The 22419-nt window shown below is 33.8% G+C and overlaps 1 protein-coding gene across 50 annotated transcripts in view; it reads right to left on the bottom strand.

Annotated features, from left to right (window-relative positions):
* The window catches only part of GPHN (gephyrin), a 564043-nt gene that overhangs the window by 293437 nt on the left and 248187 nt on the right, over positions 1 to 22419 (bottom strand). For 44 of the 50 annotated variants that reach the window (XM_070594056.1, XM_070594020.1, XM_070594022.1 and 41 more), the window contains one exon: positions 5733 to 5825. The exons of the other annotated variants lie outside the window; for them this stretch is intronic. In XM_070594056.1, coding sequence (XP_070450157.1) covers positions 5733 to 5825 — 93 coding nt within the window. The remainder of the gene's footprint in view (positions 1 to 5732; positions 5826 to 22419) is intronic. 50 annotated transcript variants of the gene reach the window in all.

Genomic DNA, 22419 nt, shown 5'->3' with positions numbered 1-22419 from the left:
TCAGTTCTCACTAATTTTCGCAAGAGTCATGAATTGAGAATCATTAACATATATAGTCAGTAACTCAGGTCAATTACATCTCCTTCCTTTTACTTACACAGTATTCTTGTTTTTGAAGCATAATAATGTAAGGAAGAAATAATTAATGACTGCATAAAATGAAATCCAACTTATAGTACACTGATACCTAAAACTATGAAATACATAAATTTTAACAAATTGATGATAAAATAAATTTTATAAAATGAATATTTTTTCTTTGATTCAATATTTTTGTGAAAAAATTCCTAATAACCTACATGGAAAATATTTGTAGAAAGGCTTAGATAGTAATTTGTTCCAAAGAAATAGAAAGATTATAGGCTACAAACAGAATATGCCTTCTGGAATTCATAATCTTTTCCTAAAAATTCATCCTTTGTGCTAGATTTTGACTATTCTATCCTTTTCAGCATTGGTCATTTTATCAGATGCCTCTTCACTTCCATAAGGAACTACAGAACCCTGTTAAATGAATGTCCCTTATACCAAACTTATAGTTCCCTGAAAATTTTGCTATTCCTTTTGTTTCATTATTTCATAATGAACAATTATATCAGGACACTTTTGTTAGGAGGTGTTGCTAAGAACAACAGTTTGAAAAAAAATTTAAGAGAGATTTTACCTAATGTACAACAAAACCCATCAATTTGATCAATTTTGAAATTTCAAAATTTTATATATCATTTAGAATAAGGGATCTTTCATTTTTATTATGCTATACTGCCTACTGACACAATGGAGCAATATATTTTATTAAGGCAGGAAAGTGTTTTCCTTTGTTCCTTCTAAAATTAAAAATTTAAGAAATGAAACCCAGCATTATTTCATACTATTAAAGAACAAAAGGTAAAAACCAATAAAATAAGTCAATAAAAAACGTGAGCAAAGATGACTTATTGTCATCTGACAGACCAAGAGTCAGCAAACTTTTTCTGCAAAGGGTCAGATGGTAAATATTTTAGGCTTTGCAGGCTATATGGTTTTGGTTGCAACTACTCAACTCTGCTGTTGTAGCCATAGGCAACATAAATGAGTAAGTGTGGTTGTGTTCCAATAAAACTTCATTAATGGACACTGAAATTTAAATTTCAAATAATTTTCATGTGAAACCCAATACTACTCATTCTTAGCTTACAAACTATACAAAAAAAGACGATAGACTGGATTTGGCCTACAAGCTGTAGTTTGCTGACTCCTCTGATAGATTATAAGAGTTTCTTGAGGATAGGAACTATGCCTTATTCATTTTCTAACTCCAGCACCCAACATGGCATTGGATACCTATTAAGGGTTAAAAATAAAAAGCTTGATGAATGAATGAGTGGATAAAACCTAAGATGTACGCTAGGCTTTTATTTAACTCTCTAATTCATGATCAAAATAATACATTAGTTTACAACCCTTTATTCTGGTGTAGCCTAGTACTCAAAGTGCTAAAAATTATTTTTACCTTATAATTATTAAATAGCTTAATATTTTATAATTTCCCATAACATATAAGCAAACATTTCTTTGTAATTATTTAGCTGTTCTTTTTTAATGAATCTTAATCTTTTAGTCTCTTCTAGAATTTATGCCTAAAGGGCTTTGCACTTTACCTCACTTACACATTCTTGATTATACTTCTACTTTTTAAAAATAATAAAAGATTCTTTTGTAATAATACCTATTTTGGACACACATTATTTTTAAGTGACAATGGGACATGAAGAGATAAATAAAACTTTGTATAGCAATGAGTTCTTATGTTTCACAGAATTTTATAAATACTAGCATTTCACGAATACCAACAGATTATCCAACCTTTATCAGAGCAAAGAAAATACAATCTAGTCTTTAAAAGAAAGCTTTTTATATCAAAATAAAACACTAAAAAGTTGAAGAGTGTGGATTATTATGCTATTATATGTAAGCTTTGATAGTATCCATGTTTAGAGGCAGGAGAAGGCCAGTAGGCAGGTGACTATCAGATTAAGCATATTCTAATATACAGGGCTTAAAAATAGACACAAATTCATAATTTAGGAAAATAAATTCTGATTGCCTTATTCCTATAAAATATGTAAACAGGATACACTTTGCTAAACTTGCTCTTCCATTTTTCTTTGATAGACCTGGGAAGAAATCTAAGTCTATTAAACTTCTCATTTTCTCTAGAGTTCATACCCATTGATACTAACTTTAGATTCCTGTATTTCATTTATTCTATTTATCAATTTCCCCCTTCATTTTTTTCTAACACACACATTCCACAAACAATTGTCTCTTGTGTTTATAGATCAAAACTAATTATTGACAATTACTGACTGTAAAAATATTAGTACCTTAAAAGAGAAGTTTTACATTATTTTATCTCTACCATTAATTAATATTATATATATATAAGTCAATAACTTCTGACTCTATTTAAAAATATTTGTAACCCTAAGTTGTAGATAGGTAAATGTGGTCTAGAAATAGTTTCCTCTCTTCTTAGGCACAATTATCTAAGACAAACAGGTTAAAGACAAATAACTACATTATTATAGGCCCAAAATTATATTTCTGGATTCTTAGCTGACATCCCAGTGTTGTATTTTAGACATTATAAGAACTGCAACTATTTAGGGTATAGAGGAAATGGGAAATTAGTAGAATTATTTGGGGTGGCCTTATATTGCTTTTATGCATACACAGTTTTCAAAGGCTTAACAGTCCTACAGACTTTTGCTGTAGATAATCATACCATATGTATTTATATAGATATGAAGTGAGGTAAATCTATTAAAGATCAAGAAATTCAGGATCAGGTAAGTTACCTGTTTGACATATTTATGTACATTTTAAACTCATTTAAAAAAAACCCACCTGAACACAATTTACCCAGGTAGTAGCTATAGGTATATATGAATATAAGAATATAAAAGCATGTCTAAGGTTTTCAGGTAACTGAAAAAAACTTCAATTAGGAATACAGGACTTCTCAATTTCTGATATAATGAAACATACAAGGCCGTGGAAAGAGAGAGACTCCTGTCAACTAACAGTATCAAAAAGGGGGGAGGATAAATAGATATTAGAATGGTAGAAATTCAAGACCTCTGATTTATATGGGGATGGAAAAGATAAAATACAAAGTGTACTATATCAAAATTAAAAAATAATTTAACAAGGGGCTGGCCCCGTGGCCGAGTGGTTAAGTTCACGTGCTCCGCAGAAGGCGGCCCAGTGTTTCATTGGTTCCAATCCTGGGCATGGACATGGCACTGCTCATCAAACCACGCTGAGGCAGCGTCCCACATGCCACAACTAGAAGTACCCACAACGAAGAATATACAACTATGTACCAGGGGGCTTTGGGGAGAAAAAGGAAAAAAAATAAAATCTTTAAAAAAGATAATAATAATTTAATAAGACTGTGAAGATTTCATGGATATATTTTAAATCCAGTGTAACACTGTTTTTGTCCATTTGGTAGTTACATACAAAAAATACTACCAAATCTGTCCACTTGGTAGTTACGTAGCAACTAATAATAAAAAAAAAAAGTAAGGGGCCAGTCCAGTGGCATAGTGGTTAAGTTCACACACTCTGCTTTAGTGGCCCAGGATTTGCGGGTTTGGATCCCGGGTGCAGACCTACACACTGCTCATCAAGCCACGTTGTGGTGGCATCCCACATAAAAAACAGAGGAAGATTGGCACAGATCTTAGCTTGACAACAATCTTCCTCAAGCAAAAAGAGGAATATTGGCAACAGATGTTAGCTTAGGTCCAAGTTTCCTCACCAAAAAAAAAAAACCCTTATAAGTTAACCCTTACATAGCACTTACTAAAATGCCAGGGTTCTCACTGAATCCTCTCAGACACCCTGGTAGGTAGGTACTTCTGTTTCCCTCATTTTATGGGAAACTGAGGCACAGAGTGGTTTAACGACTAGTCTATAGTCCTCATGCTAGTAAACAGCTGAGCCAGGATTCAAAGGTTTCAATTTTCAACCTAGCATTTTGGTATTAACTTGAAGCTCCACAGAATACAAAATACTTAACTTTGTGATGCAAATTATTTCCCCACAATTAAAAATAATGTTGTTTATTGGTTATGAATGAATTCTATGGTAACATTTTTTCTACTTTTTTGATATAAAAATAAGCAATATGAAAATATCAAATCATCACACAAAAAACAGGGATATATAAACCTGAGGTCATTTACTCTCAAACATCTACCACAACACCCAAACTCCAAAAATCAATGTCTTCACAAGATAAGCATTTCTCTTATAAACAAAACAAAACACAAACACATCTCTACAGGACATTGCTTCCCTACAATTATACTTTTAAAGTTAGTCTCAAAGTTTAAAAGAAATGTAAAAATTGGCCAAAGGACTCAGAAGCTAAATAAATTATGTAAGGATGACTTCTTTTTTAAATAGTTGGAGTTAATTTCTCAATACAACTCTATTGTGACTGCTTTAAAAGCAAAACCAATTTATTTATAAGCCTAATTATAATAATATCCAAAAACCTTCTGTGCTATAAATTTTACATAGAAGAAAGGAAAATATTTTAAAACTTGTTTAAAAATTTGCATTTTCACACAATAGAACAGTGGTTCTCAAAATGTGGAAGTATGGTCTATGGGCCACAGCAACATCTACATCACCTGGGGCCTTGTTAGAGATACAAATTCCTAGGAGCCAGACTTTTGCAGATTTATTGAATCAGTAACTCTGTGGGTGGATCCTGGGAATCTGTTTTAACAAGCCCTCTGTCTGATTGTGGTGCAGGCTAAACTTTGAAAACTACTACTGTATACTAGAGTAAGAAGCACAATAATTATTTAACAGATGCAGAGCAAAAGTATCTTGCTGTTAATAAGATAGTAGTTACAATAGTATACTGATTTGAAAATAGGACATAGTTAACATGAAGCTGAAATTCAGCCAAGAAACATTTTTTTGAGAAGTAAAGGAAACAATGTTACAAGTGGTAATATAAGTTTGCATATGACTCTGAAGTGACACCTCAAGTTTATGGTTTTCTTAAAAAGAAAGACTTTTTCCCCTGTATAATGAACACTGCCTACTCTTCATTCTTTCCCTAATTTTTCTCCTTGTGCAAAGGCTGAAGATGATTCTTGTGGCATGAAGCCTAGATATTAATTCTGCTCTTTGGCTTATTAAATTCTGTACTTAAATTCTCATTTAAAATTATGGAATATATAACTCTTTCTCATCAAAAGTACTATAAAACTGGTATAAATATTCTATTACAGTCATACAACTGTGCTTTGAAACCAATGAGAAGGGTATCTCAAGAAAAGAGAAATCAGAAATGTTTGAATTACATTAACAAAGTAATCAGACCAGATGCCATGGCTAAGAGTCAGAGTTCTGCCATCACTTCCTTTGGCAATATGTCTGAATTTCAGCTGATACCACAGGCCACTGAGCAAATGCAGTATTACATTCTGGACCAGTTAAACCTTCCTCATATTATACCATTTCTAGTTTAAGACCAAAGAAAAAAAGTCAAGAAACATTTTTTTATATAATAATTCTCCCACAGCAACTTTTTCACATTCTTAGAACCACAAATCACTTGCTCTGCCTAGCAAAATTATAAAAATAATATAAAAAGTAAGAAGGATTAAAAATAATATGAATAGTCTACTCCTTGAATATAAGAAAGGCATATACTATCTCACCTCTGGAGTAACATCTCGTGGTGCAAACCCTGTTCCTCCAGTTGTTAATATCAAATTAAGTTCCTTTTCATCACACCAATCTATCAGGGTTTCCTGAAAGAAAACAATAATATTGTCACAGCAGAAGGACTTGCCTGACTGCTCAAAACATTCAAGTACTCAAATATTTCATATGCAGTAAGGAAACAGAATCTTTTCTACAATTAACAGGAAAATTTTGAAGCACAATTCATGGAACAGCTTCACTGTTGATCAAAACACATTGCAGTTTTGGGTATTTCTTTTATTCATTACAGAAAATGAGGGCGCAAGCACCAAATTCTTGAAAGTAAATGAAACACAGGAAATACCACAAATAAAGAGTTTATCATTAATGTTTATTATGTACTTATATCACATATCTGATGCTCTTTTCAGCCATTCAAAACATATTCAGGTTAAAAACAACCTGAGTACTACCTAGATGTTAATTATATGATCTCACTACTTAATAACTACACCAATCCTGTCAGGTAAATATTCATACTTCAACTTTATATTCAAGGAAACAGACTCATTCATTTTTTCATTAATGGGTTTAAAGAGATCAAGAAACATACCTGCACATGGGCTCACAGACCTGAATGAGGACAGCTAGGATTCAAACCACATCTGTTGGACCTTCAAGATGTTCCCTATATTCTGCCTGTCATTGAGCCAAGATTTTCTGCTAAGTTTCAAGTTGTTTAGGAAAATTTTACATTTTTCAGGATTTATTTTACATAGTTGTCTTATTTCCAGATAAGACAACTGAAGTACAAAAGTGGTTAAATAATTTACTCAAAGTTACCCAGCTAGTTTGTAAAGAAGTGGAACTAGGACTCTGTTTGCTTAATCTATTGTTAATTCTATTCATCCATCCCACATTTTAGCTATTTACTAGAAAGGACTATTAAGCACTCATTTAAATTGTAATCAAAAACTAGCTTTGGTATTATATTGTTTCATTATCTTTTTACAATTCAGATCCAAAATTTAACAATACAAGTATATAATTTAGTTGCTGATAATTAGATGTGATACAGTAGCAGGCTGATAACTAGATGTAAAATACAATGCCCTCAGTTCTTCAAATTTATCAGTGACACAAAATGAAGGATAATTATTTAGAAGGGCAAATTCAGGATCTAAACATGACTTTTTCCCCTATCTTCTCACATTTTTATTTCATCCTAGTATCAGAGGAATGGAGAGCCCAAAGCTCCAAATGAAGGAAATTTTTTTCTGTGCTATAATTAATGAATGACAATTTTTTTTTTTTTTTTTTTTGCTGGGAAAGATGCACTCTGAGCTAACATCTGTTGCCAATCTTCCTCTCTCTTTTTTTTTCAACTCTCCAAAGTCCCAGTACCTAGTTGTATATTGTAGTTGTAGGTCCTTCTAGCTCTTCTATGTGAACTGTCACCACAGTATGGCTAATGACAAATGAGTGGTATGGTTCCGTGCCCGGGAACTGAACCTGGGCCGCCAAAGGGGAGCGTGCTAAACTTAACCACTAGGCCATCAGGGCTGGCTCAAACTATTTTTAAAAAGACATAAATTGTATTACAGACAGCTAATCTTCAACAAAGGAGCCAAGAATATACAACGGAGAAAGGAAAGTCTCTTCAATAAATGTGCTGTGAAAACTGGACAGCCACATGCAAAAGAATTAAAGTAGACCATCAGGGCCAGCCCTGTGGCCGAGTGGTTAAGTTCTTGCGCTCCACTTCCGTGGCCCAGGGTTTCGCTGGTTCAGATCCTGGGCGTGGACATGGCACTGCTCATTGGGCCATGACGAGGTGGCGTCCCACATACCACAACTAGAAGGACCCACAACTAAAAATTTACAACTATGTACTGGGGAGAGTTGGGGATAAAAAGCAGAAAAAAAAGAGAAGAAGATTGGCAACAGTTGTTAGCTCAGGTGCCAATCTTTAAAAAACAAAAAAAGAAAGTAGACCATTATCTTTCTCCATACACAAAAATAGACTCAAAATGGATCAAAGAATTTAAGGTAAGACCTGAAACTATAAAACTTCTGGAAGAAAATATAGGCAGTAAACTCTTTGACATCAGACTGAAAAGGATGTTTTCGAATACCATGTCTGCTCAGACAAGGGAAACAAAAGAAAAAAGAAACAAGTGGGACTTCATTAGACCAAAGAGCTTCTGGAAGGCAAAGGAAACCAAGATCAAATGAAAAAACAACCCACCAAATGGGAAAAAATATTTGCAAATCATATATCTGACAAGGGGTTAATCTTCATAATATATAAAGAATTCACACAAATGAACTACAAAAAAACAAACAACCTAATCAAAAAGTGAGCAGGGGATATGAACAGATATTTTTCCAAAGAAGATATCCAGGTGGCCAACAGACACATGAAAAGATGTTCAGCATCTCTAATCATCAGGGAAATGCAAATCGAAACTACAATGAGATATCATCTTACGCCTGTTAGAATGGCTATAATCACCAAGACAAAAAACAACAAATGTTGGAGAGGTTGTGCAGAAAAGGGAACCCTCATCCACTGCTGGTGGGAATGCAAACTGCTGCAGCCACCATGGAAAACAGTATGGAGACTTCCCCAAAAATTGAAAATAGAAATACCCTATGACCCAGCTATCACACTATTGGGTATTTATCTTAAAACCTTGAAATCAACAATAGAAAGAAACTTTTGCACCCTATGGTCATTGCAGCATTATTCACAATAGCCAAGACGAGGAACCAATCCAAGTGTCCATCGATTGATGATTGGATAAAGAAGATGTGGTATATACATACACACACACACACACACACACACACACACACACACACACAATGGAATACTACTCAGCCATAAAAAAGACAAAACTGTCCCATTGGCAACCACATGGATGGACCTTGAGGGCATTATGTTAAGCAAAATAAGCCAGACAGAGAAAGACAAACACCATATGATTTCACTTATATGTGGAATATAAACAAACTTATGGACAAAGAGAACAATTTAGTGGTTACCAAGAGGAAGAGGGGTGGAGGGTGGGCACAAGGGGTGAAGAGGCACTTACATGGTGTCTGACAAATATTAATGTATAACTGAAATTTTACAATGTTATAAACTATTATGACCACAATAAAAAAAAAAGATATAAATTGTAGACTACTGAGAGCCAGAAAGCTCAAACACACACAAATTAATGAGTATTATAATAAAAGTAATATTGAGGTGGTTTCACAACCAAACTTAAAATTTCCACTCTCTGTGCTTTTATCCATTTAAAAACTAGGGAAGTGTAAAGAATCATCATTCTAAGTAGTTATTATTATTTCTGATCTATAAAAAAGCATAGTTGATACCACAACTCAGCAATGAGATTAACTGATCTTGTCCTCCCACTAATGGATGCCAGAACACTAGATTTCTTTGTAACATTCCTAAACACACCATCTCAGTACTGGATTGTCTGTGCCACAGCTGTCTCATCTCTGACCACACTCTATTTACATTAGATCTTGACAAAAAGTGATATGAAATCGAAGTTGTATCAAAAAAATACCTCAAGCAATAAAAAAACTATATATCAAATACAATTTTCAGTATTTTCAAGAGCAAGGGGGCATTCAAACTTTTCAAATTTTAAGATGCTAATAACGATAGTCAAAATAGTTCCTTTACATTGAAGAATGCTACTGTTTGGCAATAGGCAATACCTCCTTATAACATAATTCACCTGTTCATTAAGTAAACATTTACTAAGTACCTACACCATGTATTAGGTGTTAAAGAGTTAAAAAAATAAATGAAAGACTGACCCTGATTTCAAAGAGTTCACAGTCAAGTAATGGTTCTCAACTTTGGTTGTACACTGGAATCATCTGTGGGACTTGAAAAAATACTAATGCTTGTGTCCCATCTCTGGGGTGCAGCCTGGGCACTGGGACTTTTAAAAGCTTCATAGGTGATTTTCAAATGCAGCCAAGCAATTGAGAACTATTAATATAAAGAGACAATTTGTTCAATTACCTGAAAGTGAATTTCACAGCTAACTCAACTGGGTGAGCCCACAAAGATGTTATGAGCTTAAAATTAGTTGCACCATAAGAATATTACTTAAATTTTTCTATTCCCAGATTGGATAACTGGTAATACCTACCATATAGACTTTTTCATTTAAACAATATTTGATATCTTGAGCTCAATTAAGGACTCGTTCAAGTATTTGGGAAGTACTATTTTGTTGTCTAAGTAGTTGCATGATGTGCAACGGTTTTTCATTTGAGCAAAAGTTTTAGTCAGGCTTTTGGACTTTTAAGACAAAATAGCAATCCTATCATTTACTCACTTGGTTTCCAAAACATAAGGATTCTCCCTCAATCACCAATAAAATACAAGTATTCCAGGCACCTAGTAGTCATATATTTACTTAACTCAATTCATTTATTTAACAAGAAAATATCTCAGAGTATACTTTTATTCAGGCATTTCATTAGATAACAGGGATAGAAAGATGAATAAAGCATGGTCCCTTGTCTCAAAGATTCAGTCAGGTAGAGGAGCCTGAATCTATAGTTGTCTAGACCCTTGCTACTAAAACTATGATCTGAAGAATAGCAGCATTTGTATCACCTGGGAGCTTGTTAGAAATACAGAATCTCATGTCCTATGCAAGACCTATTGAATCAGAATCTGCATTTTTAGAAAATGCACTCCCGAAAGTGATATACATGCACATTAAACTAGACTAAATATGCTTTCTACTATGTACTACTCTAGATTTTCTGAGTCTTACTTTTCTACCATGTTAGACCACCTGCAAGCAATTTATCTTACCAGATTTGTTCCTGCACAGGTAAGATCCCTTTGATTCTGAGATACAACTTAATATTTGGCTGCCTCTACCAGGCAGGATACAACTGAGCGCTTTTGCATGAAGCACCTTTATTTATTTATTTATTTTTTTGGAGGAAGATTAGCCCTCAGCTAACTACTGCCAGTCCTCCTCTTTTTGCTGAGGAAGCCTGGCTCTGAGCTAACATCCGTGCCCATCTTCCTCTAGTTTATACGTGGGACGCCTACCACAGCATGGCTGCCAAGCAGTGCCATGTCCGCACCTGGGATCCGAACCAGCGAACCCCGGGCCGCCAAGAAGAGGAACGTGCGAACTTAACCGCTGCGCCACCGGGCCGGCCCCGCCTGAAGCACCTTTATGAAAAATGTCTTTGCATCTATGGCAAAACTGAGGCTGGAAATGTCTATTTTAATGAGTAATTTTCCCTTATGTTGAAGGTATTTCTTTAAAAATTTACTTCCTTGAACTTCCAGGTTAGCACAGTAGAATGAAGTTGTATTGTAGAATTTCCCCCTCTCAACATCTAACAAAAATAAGCAAAAAAGAGTAAAAACTAGAGGAAAAAATCTCCATGAGCAACAATCAAATAAGAAAAATATATAGCTTCATGTCATAAATCTCCAAAGTTGGGTGGTCAAAGACAGAAATGAAACATCTTTGAGAAGCATAATGCAGCATGGTGAGGCTCCTAATGCTGCTTTTGCTCCCAAAGAAGTCATACTGATGAATTATCAAAATCCTAAAAAATCTCACTAATACCTTCAATTCTAGAGAGATACAAACTGAAAGAGACTTCTCATCTTTTTCATCTTGTAAGCAGCTGCTGTGAGAAAGAGATGAAACAAGTGGCTGACTCTGTGATCAAGATGAAGGTTACAAGAACAAATGCATACTGAATTGGGGAACTAATCTGAAACCTAGTGATACCTCCACATAATAATGAGTGAAATGCTTATCTAGATAGAAAGACTCTAATATTGGATATTTAATAAAATCTTAAGGGACAAAGCCAAGCATTCCAACAAAGATTATATATTGTCTTTGGTTTCTTCCTTCCTCCATTTTTCTCTGTGCAAGTCTGTCCAGATCTGATAGTCTGGGTTTACTTTATCTTTCTTTCTCTATCTCTGCAATGATTTGTGAAATAAGCTCAGTTTGAGGACTGGATATTATTCAATCAGGTGTTTTTTTTTAATAACCATATAATGAACAGAAATCTGAAGGTAAGGAGAGAGTAGATAAAAGGAAATATAGCAGTGCTTATATCCTTATCCTTCATGGCAGGGATTCAACCAATCCTGTCTGAGGTTTAAGATAGTTAAAAATATTACTGTAACCTATTAATGATTTTCCTATTTTTTTAACTTTAGAGAGATCTCTGTTTACCACATAAAATACCTTATAATAAGCTTTTTTGTTCACTTTCTTTTTCTTCTGTTTAAATGAAATAAAATGCTATTCTGTGCTAGCTTTCGAGAATTATCCTAATTTTGTTTAGCTGTCTTTCACTCAAGCATCCATTCATTTTTCTATCTATAATATAGGCAAAGAAAGTTGTTGGAATGCTTTACAACTAATCTTAATAATGGTTATTCCTGGGCAATTAGATTTGTAGTGTATTTTATTTTTTACTTCCTTTTTATTTTTTTTCGATTTTTGGAATTATTTATAATTTGCATGTATTAAAAAATAAAGAGATTTTAAAAACTGAATTTTCTGGTATTTGTTCTTCATTCTGATAAGCCAATACCATGCTGTCTCATTTTCAGCAAGCTCAGAAACAAATTTTGTACTCAACAACTAAGCATATACTGCTGTGGTAGATTAAATATGGCCACATATACTTTATAAATTCTCCTGTCAAAGGGTGGAGTCTATTTCTACAACCTTTGCATCTGGGTTGGACTTGTGACTTTGAATAATCGAATGGGGCAAGAGTCACCGCGTGTGAGCTCTGAAGCCTAGGTAATTAAAAGGCCTCACAGCTTTCCCCCTTCACTCTTGGTAAACTTCTATTATCATGCAAGGAAGCCTAGGCTGAATCATGGAAAGATGAGAGAACATGTGGAGAGACAGGTCTAGCAGAACAGACAGCATGAAGGCCCCAGACATCTGAGTGAGGCTACTGTAGATTCTCCAGCCCTGTCTGAGCTGACAAATTGTTTCAGCCACATAGGTAACCCCACGTAAGACCAGAAGAAGATACACCTCGCTGAGCCCAGAAAACCCACGCATTTGTGAGAAATGATAAATTGTTGTTGTTTTAAGCTGCTGCTTTGTGGTGGTTTTCAATGCAACAATACAGTACAGATATAACTACTTTCATAGTTAGCATCTATGCATTCTCTTCTTTTTCTAGCTTTATTTCCAATTTATATTTTATTAGTTATAAGTTTACACATCCTTTATAATAAACTTCAAAACAGCTTTGAAAGCAAACAATGCGAGTTACATTTCAATAAATTGGCATACAGTTGAAGGAACATGATTATATTATTTAATCATTCAGTTTAAGAAACATTCCAGTGCCTAGTATGTGCTAGGAAAATGTGGGAATGAAAAAAAATCATGGCAAATGTCCTTGATGTCAAAAGCTCAGAGGCATGAACAAAGTAACGTGGTGTATCAGTATATCATGTTTAGTGCTATGAAAGAGATATGCCCAGATAAGAACTGTTTTAGAGATATTATATGTATTTATGAATATATAACATTTTCTTGACCTTGGCCAGAATGAAAACCATCAATAAAGAGATTTTTAACAATATTTTTCTCTTGCCCAGAGTAAAGAATTGGATAAAGAGAGAAATAGGACACTATTAGAGCTAAGAGGAAGTAAGTTCTCCGCATCCATTTGGAGTCTCATACTCATCTATTATAATACATTTTTTCTTTTCTCTACATTTATTGATGGAAACATGAATCACTGAATTAAGAGGACCTCACCAATATAAAACCATTTGAGAAATGTCACATTTTTGTTTAGTCTATTAAAAAATTCTGATATAACCACCTAACAAATTGCTATCTATACTTAATGCGACCAAGTTTTAGGGTCATCTCAGTCAAGTCTCCTCTGATTCCCCAGGCAATTTGTTCCCTGTGCGTTCCCAGTCATTCTTTCGGAATAGCACTTTGCACATTTTACTGAAATTTACTTCTTTACATGTCTCTTCCTAAGAATGGTCTCCAAAATTTTGATCATGCATCACTATCAGTAAAACAATTTCTGAATGTTATCATCATATACCACTGGACTAAAACATTTAGCATATCACAGAAATAGAAATTCTAAAAGACGAGATAAAGATACAATATTTAAAATAATTTTTCATTTTATTTTACTAATTAACCGTGCAAAAATGTTCTTCTCACTAATTGTTTTATAAGAGCAATGTGCTTGAATATGTATTATTTTAGAAAATCTTGGTTTGATACTTTGTGATATAGTAATTAAAAAGTAAAAGACAGTTTGGAAGGATAAATAGACTAAAGTGGAAGTATAATATTAGCTATACTTAATAAATTACTAAACATTAATTTCCAATTTCATCTACCTATATGCAAATGACTTTTTGAAAGGGGGCAAGTCAATTTCCATCTTTCATGATATTAATTAGTTGCTCTTAAAAAATAACTGTGGGGCCGGCCCAGTGGTGAAGCAGTCAAGTTCGAGCGCTCCACTTCAGCTGGCCATGGTTTGCCGGTTTGGATCCCGGGCCCAGAGCTATGCACTACTTATCAAGCCATGCTGTGGCAGGCAACCCACATACAAAATAGAGGAAGATGGGCATGGATGTTAGCTCAGGGCCAATCTTCCTCAGCAAAAAAGAGGAGGATTGGCAGCAGATGTTAACTCAGAGCAAACCTTCCTCAAAAGAAAGAAATAATTGGGAGGCCAGCCTGGTGGTGCAGTGGTTAAGTTTTCACATTCCACTGCAGCAGCTGGGGGTTTGCTGGTTTGGGTCCCGGGTGCAGACCTACACATCACTTATCAAGCCATGCTGTGGCAGGTGAACCACATATAAAATAGATGAAGATAGGCACAGATGTTAGCTCTTTGCTGAGGAAGATTGGCAGTACATATTAGCTCAGGGCTAATCCTCCTCAGAAAAAAAAAAAAGAAAAATATAATTGGAAGATGTTACTTTTTAAATATTTTTAACAAATGAAAACCCAGTAAAATTCTTTAAATGGAGGATTTTAAAATGGGTTAGAATTTTGTTTCCTAGTTTTAAGTGTGCAGTTATTAGTTTTTATAAATGACACAAATATCATTTCCACTAACAAAATAACATACTCAAAACAATTTTAAGTATCCAAGAATCTAAAGCATGCTTTTATATTTTAGGAAAATTTTCCTAAGATTTTCTTTCATGTCTTTTTTCCAAGTTGTCTCCCGAATTAATTTAATTTTTCACATTTTTCTAGGCAGATTCTCCCATTTCTTGTCCATTAGTCTCATCTTACCTGTATTCATGTATTATTGGGACCAGAAATCTCTCTCTTGTCCTTTTTGGCTTTGTCAATCTATTCTAAATCACTCTAAAATTAGCATCCTAAAAATAAACTTCCTTAAAACTTTTAAAAAATAACTTTTCTCCACTGGAGAAAATACCAACACATTTTCTAAATATTTGTTAATGTAATTAAGGCTTTCACTAAGTTATTCAAAAAGTAGGTACAAACAACAGCAGTCATCTACTAGACTAAAGCACATAGCAAGTGATTACTTAAATGAGAGGTATAAGAGTTCTTGAGATATTTGGGGGGTTGTAGAGACACAGGGTAAGCAGTGTCTTTATCTGAGGAGTACTCATGTACTATTTTTCATACATTCATATTTTCCATTTGTATATAATAAACAGTATATACATTTATAACATATATTTTTTAAAGTATATATGTGCGTTGTATAACTCAGGTGTTCTTCCAGCCAGTAAGCCTGCAGGCTTTAGCTGCCAGGTAGGCCAGACTGGGGCCTACTCTCAGGCTAAAAGTTATAAAAATGGCATACTCATCAAACGCCCTCTTTCAAATGTCTGAATCTGCTTGCTTTTGGTCAGTCTCAGTGCTTTCAGAGAGTTATGTTTTTGTTTGGTCCAGAGTTTGTTATTTGTGATAATGTGTAGGAAAATCTCATAGGAGCTATCGAGCTATACTGGAATAGAGTTTCCCCTCAAAGCAGTTTAAACACCTATTATTTTATTTAACAATAAAACTTAATACCACCTCTGAGTGGTAATGAGTAATGAGTCTGGCATTTTAGGCCATTCTACTCACTGCTGTAGAACAGGCAATACAAAAAGAAAGTGGCTATGTGAAAGAAGTTTGATTAAATTATCATCTGTTATATAATTATAAACTAGCTTCTAGAAATGACAAGTGGTGAAAAAAATAAACGTTCTGTATTTTAACCTGATCTTATTTTTTGTTCCACTTTTAATTTTTTGGCCCCAAATGAGAATAGGTTTAGTGCTTTTAATGATTCTAAAAATACATGCTTATTAAAAGACAAAAATAATTCAATCAACACAAAAAAAGTATAAAAAATTGAAAAACCACCAAATATTTACCAGAGATAACCCATTTTAAGCTTTTGTTAATCATCCTTCCATACAAATTTCCATACGTAAATAAATACACACACATGCACACAAACACATGGGTATTTTTAACTTGCCTTTTCAACTTGATAATATGTCATGAATAAATTGACTACAATAACTTTTAAGTCTACCTAATAGTCTGTATATTTTAATTTAAAAACCGTACTGATAAATATTTCTGATATTATTATTAAACATTTAAACTTTTAGTTTTTCACATCTATAAACAACACTGTTTACCTTTATAAATTTTTAACTTTGAGGCACTGGAGCAGAGGTAATGAGAAAGGGAACAGGCTTGTGGGCAAGACAGACCTGGGTGCCCATTCCAGTTTAAGTTGACTTACTAGCTTTGCGTCCATAGGCAAGTTACTGAAACTCTCTAAACTTGGACCACTGTTAGGAGGAATAAAGTAAAACAAGAATGAAAAACATCCGGGTACATAATAGGAACTTAAAAAATAAGTGCCTGTTTGCACGTGCACACAATACATACACATTACAAAACTATTAAGAAAGCAAAGATACTTGGTCGAATCATACTATTTATTATTTCTCTGTATATATCATAATTTGGTGTGAAAATACATCTTCATATTGAAATTATGTAATTAGTAGGAAATAGAAGAATTTCTGTCATAGTTATAGCACCTTCTCTCAAATGTCAATGATATACCTCTGACAAAGTTTCAAATATGATGCGGCTTTTCCTTTGAACATTTTATTCCAGGCTGAATATAGCTAGACAAATAATTGGACATGGATAACATATATTATGTAATTAATTTAATTCTACTTAAAAATCTCCTTAACAAAAACCATATGGAAACAGTTTTATTCACTGATATTTAGCCCTATGTGGAATATAAAAGGTCTTATTTTCAATAACTTTCATAGTAATAACTGTCCCTATGGTTTAGTTTTCCATTAGAATATCAGTGGTAAAAAATCTTTAAGATGTTACAATATAATTTATATGTCTGTTGGTAAAGAATAGCAGAGGAAATTCATTTTAGTAAGGTTAAAGAAAGTATACTATTCTGATGGAATTTCAGCCAAAACTTCTGTGTGAGATATTATGTAATTATTAGTAAGAGAAACAATAGAACATTTGATCTATCTATAGGCTGCAAAAAATAGCAGAAAGACAGGTAGGCTTAAGCTATCTTTTCAAAGAGAGCCAAGAACTGTTCCCTTTACCAGATCAAACTGTTCTGATGTAGAAAGGAAAATTACCTACTCCACATTATACAACAGTAATGCTAAGTTCTGGTGTAAAAAAAAAAGGACTAAATTCTCAGAAATATAGTAGAGAGAAAACCTACAGGAATTTGAAATTACTTATACTTGAAATATATGTATTTTTCCATCATTCCTCTGGGGTGCTCTTACTCTGAGGAGAAAACATATGAAAAGGGGCTCTCAATTAAGTAAACAAAACCAGAAAAGAAAACAAGAGAGATGAAAATCATCAACAGTGAAAAAAACAGACAACAGCATTAAATTATTTGATTGGGGGAGTGATAAATTTCCAGTTACAGGACTTTATCTGTGTACCTTAAAGACCCCCAACACTCATTAGTCCCCCAAAATATGATCCTTCTTTTGAATTCCTTAACTCAGGAATTCGCACGATCTTCCATGAAGCTGTCTAAGCTAAAAATAACCTGAAATAATCTTTATTACTATTCCTCACTTCTTAAGTCTACTTGGATTATATCATATAGCTGTTATTTACTGTGTGTTTATTATGTACAGGTACTGTGCTAACTACTTTACAAACATTTAATCCTCACAACAACAGTAGGAAGATTTTTTACTATCTGTATTTTTAGGAAAACACAGAATGGTTAAGATATGTACAAGGTCACAATCCAATTAAGGTGCAGAGCCTTGTTTTATTAACCACTGTGATGTACCTATACTGTTGCCACTGATGTGAGCCTTGTCCTTATCATCGTTCATTTAGATTGGTATAAAGCAGCTTAAGTGTTCTGCCCCTCTGCCTCCTTCCAATTCATTTTGATAAGGATATGTAGGCCCTCTGAAATAAACCTCAAAATGTCTTTGCTTCAAAATCTTTAGACACTTCCCTTCCTAACACATACAAATCATTTACAGTGTGACTCCAAGCTAATTTTCCAGTCTCATCTCCTGCAATGATTTTTAATAATCTCTTGACTTTAGCAAAACTTGCACTTCTCGAAAACACTGTTTATTCATATTTAGTGTCTTTGTTCACATTTGCTTCTCTTTAGAAGCCCTTCCCATATTTTCCACGAAAGATTCCTTGGCTTTCTAGCCAGTGTTAGTCACTGTCTCCTCTGTGCTTTAAAAAAATTTTATATATATATTCAATATAGAAATTACATTTAAAAATAACATAAGATTGTCTCTTTCACTAGACATTGAACATCTTCAGGATCATCCATTTAATCAACAAATATTTATTCACAAACTATAACTGAAAAGACTGACAAGCTGACTTACCTCAAAATTAAGAATTTCTATTTAAGACACTCTTAAGAGAACTTTAAAAAGGGAAGAAACAGACTGGGAGAATAAATGTGCAACACATGTATCAAACAAAGAACTCATATCCAGAATATATAAGGAATACCTACTAATAAATAAGAAAAAGATAGTTAACCTAATTTTTAAAAAGTGGAAGACATGAACAGTCAGTTCACAAAAGAGGATAACCAAATGGCCAATAAATATGTGAAAAGATGCTCAATATCATTAGTCATCAGGAAAATATAAATTAAAAACATATTTTGGTATCACTTATTTTCTGAAATCATTAAAATGAAAAAAGACAGATAATACTAAATGTTAGAATGTGAAGCAAAGTGGAGTTCTTGTAAGATGCTGAAGAAAGTATAAATTCGTACATCTACTTGGGAAAACTATTTGCAGAATCTAGTAAAATTATTCATTTGCATACTCTATGACCCAGTATTTCTAGGTCATATCTATCCTAGTAGTCGGATGGCTAATGGGTATACATACATATGTTCACTAAAAGACACGTTCAAGATTATTGCAGCATTATTCTTAATAGCCCCAAACCAGAAACAATCCAAATGTCTTTCAACAAAAGAATGGATAACTAAATTGTACACTTAATAAAACACAGCAATGATCCACTGATAACAGGTTCAAAACAGGCAAAAATAATCCATGGTGCTAGAAATCAGGATAGTAATTACCTTTGCAGGGAAGGGAAGGTGTAGTGATTGGGAGGGGGCACGGGGAGATTTCTGAGATGCTGGGAATACTTTATTTCTTTATCTGAGTGGCAATTACACAAATACGTCCACTTTGTGATAATTTATCAAGCTATACTTAGGGTTTGTGTACTTTTCTGTATGTAGAATGCATGCAGATATTGTACTTCAACAAAAAGGTTATTTTAGGAAAAAGAACCCAAACAAAAGCTGTGAAACTGGATGAGACAACCAAGGAAGTTTAAATATACAGCAAGAACCAATGTTAAATAAATTGTAATTAAAAAAATAAATGGGTGAATGAGAGATTTAAGGAAATTTAGGAACAGCATTTCAGTTAATAGAAGGGGTATCAGAAAGTAACACATTGAAGTAAATGGTTCCTAAGTGGGTTTGCAGTATTCATGCAGAAAGACTGGGTGAATGATGCTTTATTTCTAGAGTACTACCAACTCTCACTATCATAAAAGAACTCAAGACTCTGGGTTTGAATCTGGTTCCACTATTTGCTGTGTAACCTTGGGCAAATCACTTAAACTTTCTTTGTCTCATTTTTCTCATTTATGAACAGGGAAAATATTAAGACTTAACTCATATGTTTGTTACAAAGATTAAAATGAGTACTTTTTTCAATCCATGATGAACCAAAGACCATAGTGTTTTGTTTTGCTTTGTTTTGTTTTTGTGATGAAGACTGGCCCTGAGCTAACATCTGTTGCCAATCTTCCTCATTTTGCTCGTGGAAGACTGTTGCTGAGCTAACATCTGTGCCAATCTTCCTCAATTTTACGTGGGATGCCACCACAGCATGGCTTGACAAATGGTGCTAGGTCCACACCTGGGATCTGAACCTACAAACCCATGCTGCCAAAGCTGAGCGCACAAACTCAACCACTAAACCACCGCCCCTAAATGAGTATTTTTAAAGCAATTACAATGCTTGATAGACTGAACATTACACAAAGAAACAAACCAGAATCCTGGCAAAAGGATTTTACTTTGTGATTTCATTTTACTAAAGCTTACTTAAGACAATCAACTGAAAAACTACTAGATATAATAACTGTTTATTTCATAAAAAGTAGTTAAAAGAAAAAGATTTACACACAAAACAAATAGCTTTTCTATACTCAAGCAGTAATCAGTTAAAAAATATAATACAGAAGCTCCGCTTTTGGGTAGAATGTAATAGATCATAGCAGGTTAATACTTCCACTATAACGAGTAGACAAAATCAGGTAAATTACAAAAATCCATTTTTAAAAATTAAAACATCAGAGAGGTACAGAAGCAATAAATTACACAAAATAAAATTACAGAGATGGGGAAACTTTTCTGAATTAAACTGATGATCTCTAGTCTTTCCTACCCACCTACCTATCCCCACCGCGGTTATTTGCTGATTTTGGTCACAGGGCTGACCATCAGCTTTTCCAGGCCAAGAATCTCTGCTGGGAGGAAAAGAACCCAGAAATGTTAGACATTTAGAAATTAAAAACTTTAATAGAATCAAACACATGGCTGTTTCTCCCTTGGAACAACTGTAGATTGTGGCGCTGTATACAAGGTTGTAAAGTACAACAAAAAGCTTAGACAAGATGGAGTGAAATCTTTTGCATTCTTCATAGTGCTTAAGAACAAAGACCTTCCAAGGAAGTAAGATTGACCAAAGAACAATGCATTTCCTCTTCAAGATATGTGCCAGTTTTTGAGCTTATATTGGTTAGGCTGGAAGCTGAAGAGCTAGGCCAGAACCTATGAATATCGCAGCTAAATCTCATTGTTCAGGAATGAGGGGATGGAGACCTACTAAATTATCAACCCAGCTCAATTCCCGACTGGACTGGAGTGATCAGCCTCTCACACTTTTTGCCTATCAGTAGAAAGGGAGGCGTTCTATAACGGATGATAAATCACCTATAATCAATATGCTTCTTTTACACACAAAATAAATTTATAAAAATTACTTGGCATGCAAGAAAATAAGATCCAATATTAAGATGAAAAAACAGACAAAAACCCTCACAACAGATGTGTGGAGAGATTGTAGCCAAGAACTTTAAAGTAAGCTGATTAATATAGCCAAGAAAATAGAAGATTAATATAATATATTTAAGAAAATATGAGAAAGATGAACAAAATAGACAAAATGATGGAGAATTTCACCACAAACTGTAATCTATAAAAAAGTTCAATGGACATACTAGGACATAAAATTAGTATCTGCATTTCAGATCTAAATGAGTAGGTTTCTCAGAATTAAAGACAGGTCAAAAGGAAAAATGCAGCAGAACACAGGAATATTAAACTCGAAGATAAATCAACAAAAAAGTACAAATTGATGTAGAGAAAGTAGCAAGAATGATCAAACAGAATAAGACAAAACAAATACGAGAGACATTCTCAAACGGTTTAATATATGTATAAATAGATCCCAGAAAAAGAGATGAAAGAGACAATGGGAAGAAGTCAAAAACAATGTTGAAAAATTTCCCCAAATCAATGAAAGATATCAATAAAATGCAATTATTAGTATTAGAAATGACAAAAATAATTATAGGTATTAAAAAAGGTAACAGATGGGGGCCAGCCCTGTGTCCGAGTGGTTAAGTTCACTTGCTGGGGTTTTGCCGGTTCGGATCCTGGGCAGTGACATGGCACCAGTTAGGCCATGCTGAGGCGGCATCCCACATGCCACAACTAGAAGGACCCACAACTGGAATACACAACTATGTACTGAGGGCTTTGGGGAGAAGAAGGAAAAATAAAATCTTAAAAAAAAAAAGGTAATAGACGCATGTTGTAATACACTCTGGGATAAATTACCAAAAAAACCCTGCAAAAACCCCAAAACAAAACATACTCAAAATATATATCACTAACAAATTAATAAAAGGAAAAAACTGAATAATAAGAGCTACTCAATCTAAAAGAAGACAAAAAAAGGAGAGGAAGCAGAAACTAATGAGCCAAACAGAAATC

Source organism: Equus przewalskii, chromosome 25, assembly GCF_037783145.1.
Source record: "Equus przewalskii isolate Varuska chromosome 25, EquPr2, whole genome shotgun sequence".
Taxonomy (NCBI): Eukaryota; Metazoa; Chordata; class Mammalia; order Perissodactyla; family Equidae; genus Equus; species Equus przewalskii.
The sequence above is the reverse complement of the archived record's forward strand: the minus strand, read 5'-3'. Positions and strand labels throughout refer to the sequence as shown.